Genomic DNA, 19,616 nt, shown 5'->3' on the forward strand with positions numbered 1-19,616 from the left:
CAGCAGTTAGAGGGGGGAATTAACAATCAAATCGTGGGGGTCGGTAAAGGGTCAAAGAAGCCATATGACGTTTCATTTTTGCTGCCATAATCTGCGTTATCCTAGTCTCGTACCCAGACTTTCCACTACCAAGCGGTTACATTTTGGTTACAAGGTGGAATCTGGGTACGAGTACGAGATTGGCATCATCCCTTTCAGGACAGCTATGAGCAGCAAAAACAATAAATACTGTTGAGCGGCAACCATTTGAGTTATATCCTAAAAAGGTACACGGAGGAAAATTTAAACATCAACACTTTTCCAATTTGTTCTAATGAACCTTTGTTTAATCTTTATATATCATGACATTTTTCATCTGTTCCAGCGAGTGATACTCTACCCTAGCGGAGATATTTACATACTTTATTACACCTATTTTGAAATCACTGGTGGTCCCTGTAATCTGATTGGCTCTAATTGGTGCGATTTATTCACGAATTGCACCATTTTTTGCTTTAAATCGCATCTTTTTTCCAGCCAATGAGGAGGCTACACTAAAAACAAAACAACCAATCAGACTTCAAGGCTTGTTTAAAGTAACCGATCAAATTGCAGGAAGATGAAAGACATGAAGTATCATGTGGCAAATTTTGCAACTTTTGTTTCCAAAACTCTTATTTTTTCCTCCCAAAAAATGGATGAATTTAATTTCAAACTGGCTCAGTATTGTAGTAATAAAATATTTGAACTGACCAAGTCCTGTATTTGGGCGATTTCAAAATGGATGTAATAAAGTGGTAATTGAACCTCGTGTTGTGCAATTTTGGTCTGAAATCATACTTGTGATTTCAAATTGAACTCGCGCTGCGCGCTCGTTCAATTTTGAAATCACGCGTATGATTTCAGCCCTACTAATATACATGGAAAAATTACTCAGTTCTGATTGGTTAAGATAAATGCAGTTTTCAGGTAATTCAGTGCAGAAGAGAGTTAATTCAGTGCAGAAGAGGGTTAATTCAGTGCAAAGACAGAAACAAATCAGACATTGTGATTGGTCAATAATCAAAGAAACTCACAGATAACCAATCAAATGCGAGCCTTGGATGTCGCGACAAAGTTTGCAAATTTGAAAATTTGCGAGTGAAACAATGGCTGGCGTTTTAAGTAGGTTTTTTTTCGCCGCCGCAGCTGAAAAACAGCTTAAACAACGAAAACACTATAAAGAGCACTGCTTTTTGGTTGTCAGTTTGGAAAAAGTGGTGTTTAGAGAAGGGAATTGCCAAGGAAATCGAAAATTACGAGCCGACCCAGCTTAACACTTTGCTCGAGCGATCCAACGCCGAAATTAAAAAACAGTCATTGTTAAACCTCGGAAACTACAATTCCATTTCATCGAAAGTGCTTCGGACACAGACTGAACAATTCCTTGAACTGTTTAGTCGGACTTTGAACTTTCTTGCACCTTAAAGATGTGAAGATATCATTGCCTATTATTGTTTTGATCCTACGCGGTTGTTTTGACCGAACGCACGGTTTGAATAAATTATTTTTTGCACTTGATGCGCGCGCTTTACTTATGTTTAATTATGATAAGCCATCTCGTATTTTTCCATGTATATTATTAACACGTAATCACATGATTTTTCTCGTGCAATTTGGAATAAATAAGCACTTGTTAATTTTTTCAAAGAACACAAATTGCACTCGCCCTACGGGCTCGTGCAATTTTGTTAATCTGTAAAAACATTTACTCGTGCTTATTTATTCCAAATTGCACTCGAAATCATGTGATTACCTATGCAAATTGCACTCCACTCAGTTCAATTACCATTATTTATCCTACTTTGACATTTACGTTAAAATTTCCCTGTAGTCAGTGGGCACCTCTCGAAAGCAGGAAACTTGATGAGAAGTTTGAGTTTCACTCTATACTCGGCTGCACTGTTTAAGATTAAATTTGCTTTATTTTGTTTTTTGTTTGTTACTTAAAACGTTAATTCATCGACGAGGAACTTCCTAAGCTTGGATCGTTTGACTTCCAAGATAGTGGATACGGGCAGTACTTGGTTCCCAAAAGAAAATCTTTCACAATCTGAAATCCAAGAAATACAATTAAAGCCCATCCTAACACAGCCTATCCCAGTTTTTTTTGTCATTAAACGACAAGGAGTGCTGCTACTCCAAGGATAGATGTTGATCCATCCTTTTCTCGTACCCAGATCCTACCGTGTGATTGTAACTGAATCCGCTTGACCGTGAAAGGTCTGAGTACGAGACTAGGTCTATCCCAGCTTACCACTCCCCCCTCTCCCTCTCCACCGCCAGCGCTTTTCGTTTAGCTTACTTGAAGGTTTGCCAGCACACATTTTCAACCTCACGCTCTCAGGTTCTCTCCTCCTCATAACGCTTTAAAGGGTTTGGAAGAAGTCTTGTTTTTTTGTCTATCTTTGCAACCCTTTTTTTTTGGTCAAAAGTTTTGGCGTTTTTAGCAGTGCTTGGGTCTCCTCTTTTAAAATATTGAGTGGGAAAACACTGAACTCGGAATCATGGCGCTTGATAAAAGTGTACTCTAACACCCCGCCTTACCAGAATGCTCTTCCTCGTTTCCTTTAGCCTTTGATTCGACAAGCTAAAACTGTACAATAGTCCATTTTACAGTTGTGTGCTTGGTTGCCAAGCCTTTGTACAGGAATGAGGCTAAGGGTGACCCTGTTATGATACAAACCTTGCTGCTTTTCAAATGCAAATTACTTTGTTATCATGCAAACTAGATACTGGTCTCTATCACAACAAGGTCACCTTCAGCCTCACTCCAAATCAAAGGCTTGGCAACTAAGTACACAACTGTAAAATGGCCTATTGTAAGTATAATAAAAGTATAATCGATGCTAACTAGTATTTACTCACGTTCATACTCGTTGGTGAGCATGCGCCGGATATATTCCGTAAGTTTCGAACACCGGGAACAGAGGGTATGCCATCAGTGCTCAAAAGTTTACAGTTTTCCTTTTCTGTCCCGTTAAAAATGAATTTGTCGCAGTGTGGAAGGCGGATACACTCGTCCAAGCACTGAATTCCTGTCCATACTGAACGCGTTAAGATCTCAATTCCCGTGCAATTTTGGGGTTCGATGTATTCATCCGAACGTTCGCAATCGCCTTCCACACCTGAAATAGACGAGAAAAAGCAGAACAAAGGCAGAGTTTTAATATTTTTAAATCAGCTTCTAAAGTTGTTCTGCCTTCGCGTCAGCCTTCTATCATTTACTATGTAACTTCCCCCAAAGAGCAGTTTTCAACGAGCGCCGAAAGTAATCCGGGAATTTTATCTGTTTCCTCCGCTTCTAGCTCTATGATTGGACCAGAGAACTTGCACCATCCTCCTGACAAAAAATTTAAACCAATCGTGCATTGATCCCACGCGTTTTCCCGCGTTTCAGGCACTTTGTTCATCCGGGTTACTCGCGTTTTATAGTGCCCTCGGCATTACTTCAATTGATTCAGTTCTCACTACCGGCTCCCGAGTGGTGTGTTAACCTTTGGTCTGATTAGCCATCGAAATTACTATGCTCTATTTGGTTCGGACAACTTGAATGGTTGAAAAGCGGCTTGTAGTTCTTATCAGTGTTGTACCCAGACCTTCCACAGCTGAGCGGTGGTAAAATACTACATTTCAGTAGCGGTTACTCAGTAGGATCTGGGTTCGAGAGTTAAGCTCTAATATGACTCACCATGATCAGTACACGTTATGTAAATGGTGCAGACGAAGGCAGCTACAAAGAAATGACATTTATCATGACCTAGAAGCAGCAAATTAAACACAGCTCAAATTAAAGAGTTATCAAAAATGGTTGCGAATGAAATAAATACAGTATTAAATGAATCTATTCCACCCTTTATACGAAAACGCCCTTTAATCCCTGAGAGAAACTACCGTCCAATTTCTCCTTACAGCGTCGCTGCTGAATCATACATTAAGGTCAGGAGAATAAAGGAACTGATCACCAACTAAAGAAGCTCTTGATTGTTAGGCAAATTCTCCTTGTCAGCACCTTGCAAAATGTATAGAGAACAGTATGGAGAATATGCATATTCACGTTAGGGTGTTTAGGGCCTCTCTTCTGGATCACACTTGCCCTCGTACAACCTGTGAGCAGTTCAAATGTCAAGGAAAAATGAAATGCAATTGCAAAAAGTAAATCAGCTTTCACCTTCTTTTTATACGGCGCAATCATATGAACTGGTCTACACTTGACATCGCTGTAGGGTAGTTCGTCGAAATGGTTAATTAACCATAACATTACCATTAACCGTAAATATTTAAATTGAAAGAGGTGACGGCTTATTTACGGCTAACGGTTGATATATCTCCATTGTGATCACCAGACATTTTTTTAACTGTTACATTCTTTTTACGACGAACGGTTAAAATTTGTCAATTTTTACGCCTATCGGCTTAATGTTTGACCGTTTAACGGCTATCGAGTAATTCCATTTAGACCCTCTTAATTCAATGTGGTCACCTGCCAGTTTGACCCTCGGGGAGTTTTTTCGGGTAACCAGTAAATTTCTTTATTTTACATTACACTTACCATGAAAATTCTGATTGGTCGAGCATTTAGTCAATATACATAGCGCGTGAAGTTGACATGATAACCCAATATCTGCAGCAGGTATTGCCGATACTGGGTTCAAAGTCTACCTAGTCTTCAAGCCCCTTACACTTAAGATTTCTCAAACTTTTGCAAACTCAGATAGAAGGCTCTTCAGTTTTGCAGATTGTTAAAAATTGTATAATAAAACAACTATTAAATTCGGTTGTGGCATGATATCGTAAATTATCATACCTCTTATCTGTGTTATCAGCCTCAGTCTTCGGCTACAGTTGATAACTCAGACCCTGACATTGATATTTCATGATATCCTGCTCAACCTCATCTAATAATTGCGCAGTATTCCAAAATTTATATTTTTCTTCTTCATTTTATATAACATTTTAGTACAGCTAAACGTAGTTGCTTTTGCCGCTATTATTGAAGATCACTCACTGGCAACCAGTTGACATCATGTTTTCCAAAATGGCGTATCGCAGGCTCTTTAAACAAAATGGCTTGTTTTTGTTTAAATTCTTGTAGGAGAAACAACTTGCTCCGAATTGTGAATTTGTCTCTAAAGTAAGAAGCAAGATTCCAATTTTTTTGCGACGTAATCGAGATTTGTAACTGTTTTCTCTCCAGATGGCTTCTAAACCATGTTCTACTACCCGCTACATATTGACTCAAAGAGGACGATCTTTGAACAAATTTAACTTAAAATTTACTCACACATGTCTGAATTTGACTTGGGCTATACTTGAGATGGAATCCTCAATCTTCGTTGCGAAAAGTCTACGGCGCTCAAATTTTGGTCGTCTTTAGGGGACGTCTTTAAGCCCAAAATGTACATTAACTTTGCAGCCAACTACAGTTCGCTTGTTTGTAAGTGGCTGTTTTCTCTCATTACTTCTGTACCACAAACACCTGTTATTCAGTCCTTGACTACTTTACCGTTTCCGTTTACGCAATTTTTGACACTTTCCGCTAATTGCCAGAGGGTTTAGAATGACGCTCTCACCCTGTCAGTAAATTTATGTTCTTAGAAATTTTGCAGGAAGGTACAAAGCTCTTTGAACTTAACGTCCAAAGCCGTGGTCCAATACTTCTCGCGTTAATTTTATTGTGCATATGCAATTCGTCGTTTTTATTTCTACGTCTAAAAATAAACCAATTACAAAGGTTTCATGACATTCTAAAGCTGTCAGTCATCTTAATGTGTTGGAAGTACATGCATATGCATTTCTCGATCTGATGGAAATTTATGCTGTTCTGGAAATGACACTACGTTTTGGTGTATAGAATTGAATATGCAGTAAACGCATGATCGGCACACAGAGCCTCTATTCATGTGCTTCAGTCCAATTCAAAGTCTTCTTTTTCTTTCGTGTCTTTTTCATTCCCACTTTTATGTGACATGCAATATTTTTAAATTGTCGGACTTGAGGTCGATTAATGCCTCTCCTTAAACAAACACAATAAATGATTGCAAAAAGTTTTCACACCTGCCATCCCCTCGAAATTTGACTTCAGCCAACATTTTAATTAAATAAAAGTGCTTGTAAACCGAAAAATCGTATCAATATCTCCGACTCCGAAAAATATTGGTTTAAGATCGTTTGAGATTTGTGTTCGTTTTATTTTTGTTTTTTACCCGAGACCTTGCACACCCTTCGGCGTTTTCTTTTCCTACACCACGCAAAGTAGTAAATTAACATTCTCGTTCAATCTAATGAAATTCATACTTCGTAAGGTTATTGTACAGAATGAATGTCATTTCAGGCTTTTTTCAGGCGAGCGGCGGGAAGCGCAGCAGGAGAGCACGTGACTCGCTCTTCGTGCCAATTTATCCTCGCCTATCACCGCCTGTTCAGCAGTTAACTGCAAAACAGCATGGGTAAACTCGCTGTAAGACTACAATGATGACCCACTTGCTACTCACGCCCTTGCCGTTAAATGCTCCTCTTCATTGGAGAAGGCTTCTTGTTACGATTCAACCTGGTAACGATTTTATTTCACGTTGAATATTATGCGAATAGACCTTCATTATCATTATTAGCGCAGTTTTACCCGCGGAAAGATTTGAGACGAGACGGAGAAAGGCTGCTGGGGGTCTGGCGCTCAGACCTTGCTCTTGTTGCTTTAGGCCTCAGACTTCACCGCAGGCAAAAAAACGCTCCCGCCGAAGAGCATACGATAATAATAATGAGAACCGGACATTGCCCGCTCTGGAGCGGAGTAAAGTATATTGATCGTGACCCCCATTTCAACACACGCAGGGTGAAAGAGGCAATTCACGTAAGACTTCGCCCTAAAAATATTAACAGGAACAGTGAATTTGAAATATCAGAAGCCTGGATGCCGACGATCAAAAACCCAATCATCAGGAGAGCCGTGTGGCAACGGACTGCAGCTGAACCTGATCCGAAAATGCACCAGTCACAGCCGTGGAATACGATCCAATCACAGCTGAGCTTTACTGATAGCATATAGATGACGCGTATTCAGTGAACCGCATCGCCTGAAAAAAGACTCGCAGCATGCAGGGGAAACGTCGCGATCCACATCATGAGACGAACGATTATATTCTTTTGAAAATAAGAACTTTCTTGCTGAATGCTTCGTTTGGTCAGCAGTCTCGGCTTTTTCGGTTACAAAAATTCAACCTGTTCTAAGCCCTCCGTTGAAAGTGCAAATATTTGGTACATCGGCAAGAATGGGAAAAAAATTTTGAAAAGCTCTCCACATCCAACTTCTACTGGTTCAAGCAGATGTATGGTGACCTCCGCGCATCACTACCTAAGCCTGCAGACTTAAACCTTTGCGGCTACCCCCAACTTGATTTATGCGTGCACTCAACACATTAGCGTATGTTACGTATCTCCCATAGTTCCCTTCGGCTTCCTCTTTAACGTGGAATTCGAACGAGGGTGAAGAACCTCGTGATTCACGAAGCGGAATACTAACTGACTTGTGCAGTTATTGCCAGAAAAGGACAAAATGTTCTCCAGATTTTCTGAAACAGCAAAGAACAGTCCATTGTCGAACCCGTTCAGCGTAGCACAATGCTCACCAGAAACAACTCCGGTGACTAGGCGAAGCAGAATCATGGCGGCGCCTAATACCGGTACGTTCGAAGCCGGCTTTTCTGATTTAAGATCTTGTGTGTGGTTCACGATTTCTCTTGCACTTCTTTCACTTTAGATTTTATACCATTTCTTACCTGTTTGATATACTTTGCAGAAACTGAGTTGTAACTGAGCGTGTAAATGTCTGTGTGTTTTAGGAGTTTTTAAATCACTCGGTTAGATATTAAGCTTGAGCGATCACAGCTCTCAGTGAATATATATGAAGTTCATTGATGTAGTATTTTAATATTTAACCCATTGTTCTGAATATTGTGATAATATTCTGGCCAGTCTTGGGCAACAGTCCAGTTAAAAATCAACTTCAAAATGTTCTACCAAAAAATGACGAACTTCTGCTCGTGAGTGTATGTATGTTTAAATTGAATTATATTTGTACATTACAACATTACGCAAGCAATAGGAAAGGTTACGTCCGAACAGGTTTGACGTAGTTCATCTACTTGAGTTCATTTGCCAGTTATGTGATATTACACATAGACTTTACCTTCAGCATGGCGTTTGTATGTGGCCTGGATAACTGCAAATTACGCCTTACTTTGTGCAACTTTGTGTGCGTTTAAGTTAACTTGTTAACTTACAATTTCTCCTTGCGAAATTCCAATTTGTGATTTTTTTTTTCATATATCGTCAGCTCTATTATCTCCAAATTGTGATTTATTCACATGCAACCTTTTGGCCCTTTTCTATGGTATTGTTTGAATTAGGTGTAAAAACATGCAAGATGTTTCTCTGGTTGATATTAAGGGGGAACAAAACTAGACAAAAAAAACTAAGAGATCGATCAATTATTGTGGAACCTTGTGTATTATTTAATACTCACCAGTTCTTACACCTGTTGTTTGAAAATATCTTCCTTACTTCCAGGTCTGATGCCAGTTGTCCAGTTTCTTTAACTGAACCAAAAAACTTGCATTATGAAAACTTTAACTGACACTTTTCTGATATTTAAAGTAGATTAAGCAAATATTATGAGAAAAACTGTACCTTCTCCAAACTGTAGATTTTAAAAAGCAGAATATTTTAGGAAAGGTTGTACTGGAATTCTCAGGAATGCCTTCAGAGGTTTTGAGCATCTCTATAAAAATGTTTGACTAAGTCCTCTACAAAAACTCCTGAGACTCTCAGACAAAAACACATTCCTTCTGATTGAGAAAATACTGCCAAGTGAAGTGTATATTTTTTCAGATCTGTTCATCTGGGCTGATTAGTTATTATCTTGTATACATTAATCCTTTACACCTGAACATCTTAATGTATATTCTTCCTGTATACCAGGGCGTGAAATTGATTTTTTTTTTCTGATAGCCACTTGACTCCTAAATTTTTCAAAGTGGTAGCCAATTCAAAAATAGTTTAAAGATAAATGAAACCCTATTTTTTTACACTGTCATTATTCTAGATAGACCCTTCAAAATTAAGTTCTACAAAGTGGACACTAGGATGGATGATATACAACATTAAAGCTCAACTAAATCCAAGATGGCGTCTAGTCATCGATCGAGATGCATGTGCCGCATTGTGGAAACAAACTTAATGAGGAAGTTTGCCACGGATTTATCTTTGCAAATCTTTTTAATTCACTATTTCTCTAGGTGTGGTTATCATGAAGCATTCTATGCAATTTGGTGACTACTTTTGAGGATATGGTCACCAAAATGAAAAATTTAGTTGCATTGGCACCTGCATTAGGTGCAATTTCACGCCCTGTATACTGTTCTCTATACAGTTCTTAAGCTGCTACCAAGGATGAATTTTTTTTGATAATTAAGAGCTTCTTTAGTGGATGATCATTTCCTTTATTCTCGCAACCTTAATGCTAGATTCAGGGGTGACATTGAAAGGAGAAATCAGATGCATAAATAAGTTGTATGTTCTCTGCTTGATCCATCTAGGTGAGTCATACAGTTGCGAGTTTGGAAGTGCAACATACTATGCATATTGCGGATTTGGTGGCATTCTTAGTTGCGGTATCACACATACAGCTGTTGTGCCTCTTGATTTGGTCAAATGCAGAATTCAGGTAACTTTTCAGGCATTGGTTAACCCTTTAATTCCCAAGATCAGATTATTAATTCTCCCCTCCAGCTGCTACACATTTTTCTTTAAATTAGTAATAAGAATTTGGTGTTAGATCAAGATGACAACTTCTACCTGATAAGTTTGAGTATTCTCATTACCCATTTGTTAGATAGTGTATGGATATATTAGGGAGAATTTTAATGTTAATCACTTCTGGGAGTTTAAGGGTTTAGAAGATGGGTGACTTAGCCAGGAACATGTCACATGAACAAGTTCACTCTGTACCTAAAACAATTTTAAAGTTAAACTCTTGAAATACTGTAATTTGCATGAAATTTAGTTAATTTTACCATTCTCAAGATGGCCTTACATATTGGGTTTTAGACAAATTGTAAGCTTTTGTAAATGTATTAGCGCATTGGATTTTTAAAGAAATGACCCCAAAAGCTTTACAGCTTCAACAATTATTGTTTGGAAAAAAGGATCTGATTGTTTGACACAAATTGAAGCACGCAGCATATAAAACATATCCTATATTCTACTTCATTTGAATGATGAAGAATTTAGTCCAGATAAAGCTCAATGGAAACTGCAAAATGTTGGCATCTTCCTCCAGACAGAACCCGATGAAACTTGACATGTTGTGGAAGATAGAGATGTAGCATGGTGCTCAAGGCCTAATCATGTGTCTTTTGTCTTCTAAAATATATATATTTTTATTTTTAATGTTTTTATTAGGTTGACCCAGCTAAGTATAAAAACATTGTAAATGGCTTCAAACTAACAATAAAGGAAGATGGCGCTCGAGGACTGGCCAAGGGATGGGCTCCAACAGCCATTGGATATTCTATGCAGGGGCTGTGCAAGTTCGGCTTTTATGAAGTGTTTAAGATTCTCTACAGTAACATGATTGGAGAGGTATGTATAGAATTTCAATTTCCATGGGAGTTACTGTATTTCCTCTAAGAAAGAGCTTTCCCCCAAGTTTAGTATTTCCTCTAAGTTGGGCTTTTTTCAAAGTTTTTAAGATTCTCTATAGTAACATGATTGGAGAGGTGTGTACAGACATGAAATTTCCATGCAAGTTACGATATTCCCTCCAAGAATTACCCTTCCCCAAATATTGGCCCAACCCCCTGGGCCATTAAATCAAACAGTTCCCCTTCTCCTTCTCCTTCCTCCTTCTCTTTCTTTAAAAAATTGGGTTCAAGGAAAACCTGTTTCTATTTCCACTTGATATATGTGGTATATAAGTTTTTGAGCTTCAACCATGGGTGAATCAGTACAGGTAAATAGTTGGTTAATAAACACCCTTCTCCCGATGTATGCTCCTCCTTTAGCAGAATAATTGAATAAGCACCTGGGGCTTGTTTGAGGAAATATGGTACACCGATTTTTGGTTAGAAAATATTGAGATTCTAGGCTGTCTTCTCTTGGGGTGTTGAATCTAAGAAAATTAAGTCAAAGCTCAAGAAGTAACTCCATGCACTCTGAAAGATTTTTTGTGCAGGATCCCAGAATTGTCCAAACAGACTCGATAGTGTGTGATGTATGCTGCATGTTACAACTTACTTCCTAACTACAGTTCTAATCTAAATCTTATGTTGCAAGATTAGTAATGTTCACTGCAAAAAGAAAGGTATCAAAACATTTACTTCTTGTTAGGGGGAGCAAATCAAGTCAGGATGCTGCCTTATATTTAAAAATATCTAAAAAAAAAAGAAGGAGTTTCCCAGAAATAGTGCAAAAGTCATTTTTAATTTATTCCTTCTGCCTCAGGAAAATTCATACCTCTTCCGAACCTCTCTGTACCTTGCTGCATCAGCTAGCGCAGAGTTCTTTGCAGACATTGCTTTGGCTCCAATGGAAGCTGTGAAGGTTCGTATCCAGACACAGCCAGGCTGGGCCAACACCCTGCGAGAGGGAGCACCTAAACTGATGGCTGAGGAGGGAATTAGGGGGTAGGTAGATTCATGTAATGGCATGTTGCTGAGGGATGTTTTAGATGGGGAACTTTGTCACGTGCAAGTTTTATGGTAATGATAGAGCAATTTTCAATTTAGTATTAGACCTAAGCCAAGACTGCTTTCAGAGTATATGCTTGGTAGCATATCTATGTTTTGGGCCCAGACTCTTGAGTCATTTTAGTGCAAGCAAGGGTCAGAATGGCTCTGAAAAGGATGTGAAACATATTTATGCATTAGAACTTTAACTGTATTACTTTTATTATCACTTTGAAGGGCAGTAACAAAATAAAGACTGAGAAAATGCCATCAACATAGTCCTACCAATCATGCAAGACTGCAAGTGGGTTAAATAGATATAGCCCAAATCCTCCATTGTAGCCTACAAAATGTACCACAATGCCAGATTTAGTAATAATGTTGAAGGTTATTACAAACAGTGTTCTTACAATGTTGATTTTTTTTTTCATTAGCTTTTACAAAGGCCTCCCCCCTTTGTGGATGAGGCAGATTCCATACACCATGATGAAGTTCGCTTGTTTTGAGCGCACTGTGGAATTTTTGTACAAAAATGTTGTACCCAAGCCAAGGTAAGCCTTGCTGAAAATTTGATTTGTAACCAGCACTCTTGGATAAACATTACGCAGACATTCCATGATTAAATTGTCCAGGCCAGGTTTATAGCACTGCTGAGGCTAGTTTTGAAGCATTATTGGTTATTTATTTGTGACATTCAGACAGGCTGGCCCAATTCATTTACAAAGCTGGTTTAAATGGCGGCCTTTATTAACAATAACAAGGCCAGACCCCAACACCAAAAGCTACATTCCTTGCTCTTTGTGATAAGTATGTGGGTTCTTTAACATCACCTGCTAACCATTACAAAGAGGATGCAGGAGATGGAGCCCACAGTTTGTCGTCCTTATCCTAGAAGACTAGAATATCTAACAATTTGCAGGTGTTGTGGCAAAGGCAGCACATTCTCCTCAGTTATTTTAAGACCCTGAGTGTTGGTCTTGTTTGGGGCTTGAACCCTTCACCTCCCATACAGCAGTCTGGTGTTCTTGATTGAAGAAAGGCATTGTGTGAGTGAATTGCTCAAGAACAGCACAATGACCCAGCTAGGGCCTGGTGCCCAAACTTCTTGAACCATACTATGGTGTGGTAACATAAAGGCCACCACTTTTCTAAACAGATTTGATAAACATTGGTAAAGAATTCTGTGTTTCTTTGAAGAAGCACCCATGCACTAATAAGGGCCCTCCCACAAATGAGTGCTCGACCCTTAGTCCATAATGTCAAACGAGCACCCCCCCTTACTTTCTTAAATAGTTGTGATGAAAGGGAAACTTGTTTCTTTTATTATTTTATTTATTACTTTTAAGCTTCAACTATAGTGGGATCGGTAAAGGTGAAAAATAAGCACCCTTCTTGATTCAACACCCTCTTTCCAATAAGTGCCCCTCTTTTTAGCAGAAAGTGTAAATATATGCCCAGGTGCCAGTTTGAGGAAATGCAGCATCAGATTCTTCCCACTGAACAAGAATCTTTTTTTTGTCTGTTTAGGAGTGAGTGCTCCAAACCTGAACAACTGGTTGTTACCTTTGCAGCTGGGTACATCGGTAAGTTTTCCACTAATTAATCAGCAGCATGTAGCAAAGGTGAATTGCAGTGGCCAAAATACTTCTCCTTGTGTAGAGGGAGGACATGTTTGGCTGGCATTTTTCAATGCCCTGAATTTAGAGTCCATCTGAGATAATGGTGAGAGAATTTAACCCGGCGGATCAGAGGGGTTGAAACCACTGCAAATCACTTTGGACTGAAAAGTGCACACTTCCAAAACACTTCTTGAACTCTAAAAACCCAGCTTTTGCATAGTTCCACATGAAAATGCTCTTGTAAGACTTGCTGCTGACAAGAAATGCCCGCTAAGCCGTGACATTAAACTTTGTTCCTCTGTCTTTTCACTTAGTGTTACTGCTAGGCACTTGTAATTGTGTGTTCCTTGCTGTTTTTGTTTTGTATTTATAATGCTGGCTTGTTATTTCGTTAGCTGGTGTATTCTGCGCGGTCGTGTCTCACCCTGCTGATACTGTGGTGTCCAAGTTGAACAATGACGTCGGAAGCACACCCATCCAAGCTGCGCGTGAGCTGGGAATGAAAGGTACGATTTCCTTTTTCTAATGTTAAGCCAAAACCAAAATAATCGAAAAAGCCAATCAGAACATAGAAAAATATCTCAAGTAGCCAATAAGAACTCAGAGACTGAGAGTAAATAGCTTAAGCGCGGGAAAGCGTGATTGAACAAGTTTTGGTTTGGCTTGTGATTGGTCAAGAGGAGGGGGACGAGAGTTTTCTCGACCAACCATGGAGTGGTGTGTAGCAGAACCAATGAAGTCGCGATTTAATTTCCTTATGAAAAAGAATATTGATGTAATTTTTGTTGCAATTTTTTTTTGTTGCCACAGGTCTGTGGAAGGGTCTCGGCCCACGTATCATCATGATCGGTACTCTGACGGCTCTGCAGTGGTTCATCTACGATTCAGTGAAAGTGTTCTTCCGTCTTCCGCGTCCCCCACCACCTGAGGAGCCCGAGAGCTTGAAGAAGAAACGACTCTTGAAGCAGCAAGCTGCTTAAATGGAAATCATTTTTCTGTGCCTGGCCAAAAAATGTGTGAATGCAACTCAGGATTAAAACAAAAGTGCATGTATTTAATGGAGAGAATTGACTGGATAAGTATACTGTGATAATCACGTGGACTACGTAAATCATTGCATGTGAAACAAGTTGAGTAATGCCTGAGAAGTGGTGTTTGCACGAAAAAAAAATCAATAGCTGTACTCTTGTTTGTATCACCAGTCAGCTGGACTTGACAATAAAGCTTATTTTACAACTTGGTTCGCTCTAGTCAAATTGCGAGTAGTTTATTTTCTGTTTACAGCGCTTCTCGAGTGAGTATCGTAAAACAGTAACCGTCCTAAGGAACCAATGAGAGATCGAAACGGTAGTTTGCGCGGGAAAACGCGGTTGACCAAGTCGCGTTTGGTTCCAGCTTTGTATCTGATTGGGCGAGATTATGGCGCATGGTTTTCTTGACCAATCACATAGCGACGTGACCTCGAAGGGAAACTCTCAGTGCAGTACCATTTGATTCTCGACACATCACTGAAAGCGAGAGATATGCGATTTAGGGGAGCGAGCGTGTGCGGCGAAGTTTAAGCTTTGATAAGTACGAGCTAACCTTAATGCTAACTAATGTAGCGGGAATATGAGAGTCGAGCAGTGTCCTCCTGCATACCGAATTTTTTGTCCAACTTTAGTGTTTAAAGCACAGTTCATTACAAACTGATGGGTTAATTTTTATGTGGAAAATAAAAGTTCTTTTCTCTTCAGGAAGTTTCGCAAATTGCGGTGAAATCCACACGCTTGTCGTTTTTTCCTAAGAAGGAAGATTCACTCTCTTCCACGAAGGACAGGTGGTAAATTGAGATAAACTATTAGGTTATTTTGTATTAAAAAAGAGAAATAATAACTATTGTAATATAAAGACTGAACTTCTGCGATACATAAGTAACCTACACAAACGTAAAATACGCAAAGCGTAGACTGAGGCTGGAAGTTTTATCCGTAGTCAACGAGATAGAGTATATGTGTTTTTCCTTAAACGGTTCTTACCATGTATTTTAATTTGAGAAGAGCTGCAGACACCAGGAAATGTCTTAGTCGTCTTGGATTGAGTTTGTATAATGGATGGCCATAGATCTTGTCGAACCTCGCAAAAGCTTTCCTTGTCAATCTCAAAAATAATCTTTGATACCTCGTTAACTCGAATAGGAAAATGTTAAACTTAATTGAACAGGTGAAAAACTTGCGCTAGTTGCACTCTGCAACGATTTAACTTCTTCGTTTTAAACAAACAACGGCGAAGGCTAGCAGGTTTTCAAATGATATCTATTTGTCTTGGACAATTCCGACAAAGGCAATTTGTAAAACAACCTTACTGTAATGAATTCTTTCAATTAAAATGTGTTTCAAACTGCGAAGTGATCGTTTTTAAATGAATATATTACATATATTTAAGCGCAGAAGTTGGCCTCTTTTCTTCAAAAACAACCCCATTGAAAAAAAACATAGCATCCGCTTTTGGGTAAGATAAATCTGTACAATTTTATTGCTTAGTCAAACTTGATTGTATCATATTATTTACACACGATTAGGTTAACGTTTTTATAGCGATGTTGCCTTGAATTCGTATATAAACCAATATTTTAACATATTTATATATTCACAGGTATTGTTCACTAATGTACATATTCTCACTTAAAGCTTACAACTTTCTATTGTTCTTCCACGTGTGCGCCGTTATGCATAACACCGGTTATCATTCACATGGCCTTTAACTATCTTGGTTTACAGTCTATTATTGTTAAAAGTCACTGTGTTCCAGTCTTTTAATAAAACTCTTTGAGACTTTGTACATAACGCAAGTCAATGAATTACACGCGTTATGAAGTACCCGCTTCTTTTCTTCGCGATTTCAACAACACAACAGAGGACGCGTGGTTTATTGTTCAACTCTGTCACGTTGCTCTTTGTTCTCGTGTAATTTGCGGATATGTTTTTTAAGGTCAAAATTCCGGCAGAATCCCTTGCCGCATTCCTTGCATGTAAATGGCTTCTTGTCATTATGCGTGTGCATGTGGAAAGTGAGATTGTACACTTGATGGAAAGCCTTGCCGCAGATGTGGCACTTGAAGGGCTTCTCCCCAGTGTGAGTGAGTCTGTGATTTTTATAATTGCCCTTTTGATGAAAACCCTTGCCGCAAATATCGCACACAAACGGCTTGTAACCAGCGTGGATGCGGATGTGAGTGTTTAACGTTGAAGATCTGTTAAATGCCTTGCCACAGATGTTGCACTTGTGTGGCTTCTCCTTTGTGTGGATGATCTTATGGCGGCATAAAGTACTCGCTTGTCTGAATCCCTTCCCGCAGATTTTACACTTAAATGGACGGGCGCCGGTATGCACTGGCATGTGTCGGGTCAAATTGTAATGTGCGTTGAAAACTTTGCCGCAAACTTCGCAGGTAAAGGTCTTCGGAGTGCCATTACGACGTTTTCGGCCAACAGCATTAGAGGTAGAGCTGACCGCAGGAAGAGAAGGAGGTTTGGTGTTCTCTATTCCTAGAAAACCACTTCCGGGAATAAAGATTCCCGCGCTTGGGTAGCCATCGTCGCTTCGAGTCGGCGATGGTACAAGGGCACCGTCTAGGCTTAGAGGACTTGTGTTTCTTGAGTCGAAAGAGCACGGTTCATCCTTTGTGTACAACGGCTTGCCAACTCCGATACCACGATGTTCAGCATTAAGATGAAAGGAACTTAAGGTGAATGGACTGAAAAATCTTGCCTTGGGTTTCAGCTGCCCTTTTTCAGTTAAAATTTCTGGGTCGAGAGTAGCGAGGTCCAACTTGATCGGCTGAAAAATCTGTGCTGGCTCGATTTCAACGCGGATTGGTTCCCAAACGTTAGGCGGAGCCGTCGGCACATCACAACCTGCTGAGTAATCGGAGCGAAAGAGCAGTTTTAGATTTTGCTGTCTCTATTTGCCTGGTGATGAATATTTAATGAGGTGTGGCAATTTTGAATCAGAGAAACCTAAACGTTTCAAGGTTCGGTTTGGAAGGAAATCTCTTCAGAACTGAGAAAAAAAATCGCTGCATTCAAATTCCCTCTTAGTGCGCTTGAAATCACCTTTGCAAAATTTAGACTCACCTTCATCCCAGCAAAAACCGCTTGGACTACTCTTTTTCAGTTTAACAAGAAATGATCGAGGCATTTTCGAGATGACCTTCAATACAGTTATATTAGAATCTTGTTAATCGCACTGTCAGGATTGCCAAAGCTTCGGAACGGACTATTTAGGAGAATTCCCTTGATTTCTAAACCACTCCGATGAAACGTTCTGGAAGACTTTCTGCGTTTTAAAGTCGCACGCGAATCTTAAAAGTGCACGAGGCCTTTGACTACTGTCACTGTATCAACTGTGGCTAATTTGTGTGGCGCGTGCCGTATTTTAAGGGTTCGTGTGCTCTTTTTTCTTTTATGCACATTATGTCAGCTGAAAAGAGGCAAATACAAACAAAAACACAAGGAGAGCCGTCCAACCGCGATCTCTCTGCCGCATTGCTATTGGACAGAGCTTAGCTGTTCTCTCAAGGGAGGTCTCGGCTCAGCCAATCAGGATGAAGCATGAGGGCACCCTTAATAACAAGTATGAACAATTGAAGAAAACTGCCCCCGCCCCACTAGTTCATTATCACCTAATTGCGAACTCTAATTTTCACGTTCTAGAGTTGTACTTTATAAACTGAGGCATTACTCTGCTTCGAAAACTAAGTTGTTACAGTATGCCTGTTAAAATATTTGTACTCACTTCCGGTACATTTAAAACATTCGTGCCATTGAAGATCGCAATAGCGTATTTTATATTTACAAAATAAACTATAAAAAGCTTTCACCCTCGGGGGAACTTCACTGGAGCATAAAAACTTTCTCTTCAGCGGCAGCTGCATGAATATTTTATCGAGTTTTACAGAAAGAATGTCTAATCTTTTTTAATGTACAACACCTTTTCATGGGGATGTATATTCTTATGAAGATTTGTGTTTACGTAGTTACAATTTCCATTTGATCGATTGTTTTGGGACACAACTGTTTAGCTAGTATTCAGGGATGGATTTCTAAAGAAAAATAACTGACAATAAGAAAGGAAAGAAAACAACAAAAAAAAAAGGGATCCAGAGCTGGCTAATTTGAAGCTGAATAAATCAAGAAATTTGTCCTCGTCTTTGGAGAGCAGATGTTTACTTTACGCTGTGCAAACGATATTAACATACCGAAGGAACCATGTTTATACAACATTGCTTAGCAACAGAGGAAAAAAAAGATACAGAGATTGTGGAAATGTGTAAGCAGTGCTAGGGTATATCTATACTTTGATCTCAGGATATTAAACTTCACAGTTTGTTGTCGTAGGCGAACATAGCACCTCAGAACTCCGTGAAAAAGAATGTTGTACCCAATGCGAGCTAAGTGTTTTTGCGTCGCCGGCTAGTCTGAAAATAGCTGTATAATTGCGATATCGGGCACAGGCCGACATAAATATTTTATCGTTGGTTGAAAGGCCGAAAAATAAAATACTAATTGAGTATTATGTGTTGTACAACAGAAATAGGAGTGTATGTCGCCTTTCAATTGGTACGGGATAATCACTAGTTACTTCATAATACAGTATTGTAATATATGGATATTCCAGGTGTCAGTTATTTGAGTTTCCTTAGCAAGTTTTGCACAAATTTGTTCATTATCGATGCAAAATCTCTAAAGTTTATAAAGTGTTCGAACGCAGTACAGCGCGCCAATAGCAAAGGCTCTGCAACGCAGGTAGCCATTCGAAAGTTATTTAATAAGTTTTTAATCATTTTTAAAGTTTAATTGCATTAGCGAGATGAAGTAAAGATTTTTTTGTTCCATTTGTGCGAACGTACTCTTATAAACTTGTTGAAGTAAATAGGTTATCCTGGTCATTATGAGTTTGACAGAGATTGTCACATAAATCCGCGTGCATCAAAACACAAAAGCTGGGCCGCGTGTGCCGGGACTTTGACGGCTTTGTAATGTAAATGAAATTGTCCAACTTGACAAAGAAATGATAATAAATACCACGCTTACTCGAGTATTTCAATGGTGTTGCATCGCACTTCAAACATAGCCAAGCGTTTCTGAACGTCTTCGTTTTCGTACCCGGAACCGTTTAAATTTTGCGCACAAAGGGAACAGCAAATTAGCAGAAAACCCTTAAAATGTCTTGGCACGCGTGAAGATCATTTCTCGTCTAATGCTAAACATGGCGC

At 39.2% G+C, this 19,616-nt stretch overlaps 3 protein-coding genes across 4 annotated transcripts; 1 reads left to right on the forward strand and 2 right to left on the reverse strand.

Moving 5' to 3' along the window:
• Positions 1-61: 61 nt before the first annotated feature.
• On the reverse strand, positions 62-5,659 carry LOC131795346 (uncharacterized). Its single transcript, XM_059112925.2, has 4 exons — positions 5,303-5,659; positions 3,710-3,778; positions 2,887-3,146; positions 62-2,071 (listed from the first exon to the last, which is right to left on the reverse strand). Exons 1-4 carry the CDS (start codon positions 5,304-5,306, stop codon positions 1,973-1,975), a joined length of 432 nt encoding a protein of 143 aa, XP_058968908.2. The 5' UTR covers positions 5,307-5,659; the 3' UTR covers positions 62-1,972.
• Positions 5,660-7,475: 1,816 nt separating this feature from the next.
• LOC131795326 (solute carrier family 25 member 3-like) lies at positions 7,476-14,601 on the forward strand. Its single transcript, XM_059112906.2, has 8 exons — positions 7,476-7,697; positions 9,612-9,739; positions 10,477-10,656; positions 11,518-11,699; positions 12,176-12,292; positions 13,269-13,324; positions 13,756-13,866; positions 14,171-14,601. Exons 1-8 carry the CDS (start codon positions 7,571-7,573, stop codon positions 14,338-14,340), a joined length of 1,071 nt encoding a protein of 356 aa, XP_058968889.2. The 5' UTR covers positions 7,476-7,570; the 3' UTR covers positions 14,341-14,601.
• Positions 14,602-15,844: 1,243 nt separating this feature from the next.
• On the reverse strand, positions 15,845-17,813 carry LOC131795299 (fez family zinc finger protein 2). 2 transcript variants are annotated; one of them, XM_059112872.2, is made up of 2 exons: positions 17,476-17,813; positions 15,845-17,256 (listed from the first exon to the last, which is right to left on the reverse strand). In XM_059112872.2, the coding sequence occupies exons 1-2, from the start codon at positions 17,537-17,539 to the stop codon at positions 16,268-16,270; spliced, it is 1,053 nt and encodes a 350-aa protein (XP_058968855.1). In that variant the 5' UTR covers positions 17,540-17,813; the 3' UTR covers positions 15,845-16,267. The 2 variants fall into 2 exon arrangements, with proteins under 2 accessions (XP_058968855.1, XP_058968854.1); XM_059112871.2 differs by having other exon boundaries at positions 15,845-17,259; positions 17,476-17,812.
• Positions 17,814-19,616: the final 1,803 nt, after the last annotated feature.

The sequence above is a fragment of the Pocillopora verrucosa genome, chromosome 11, assembly GCF_036669915.1.
Source record: "Pocillopora verrucosa isolate sample1 chromosome 11, ASM3666991v2, whole genome shotgun sequence".
In the NCBI taxonomy this organism is placed as follows: Eukaryota; Metazoa; Cnidaria; class Anthozoa; order Scleractinia; family Pocilloporidae; genus Pocillopora; species Pocillopora verrucosa.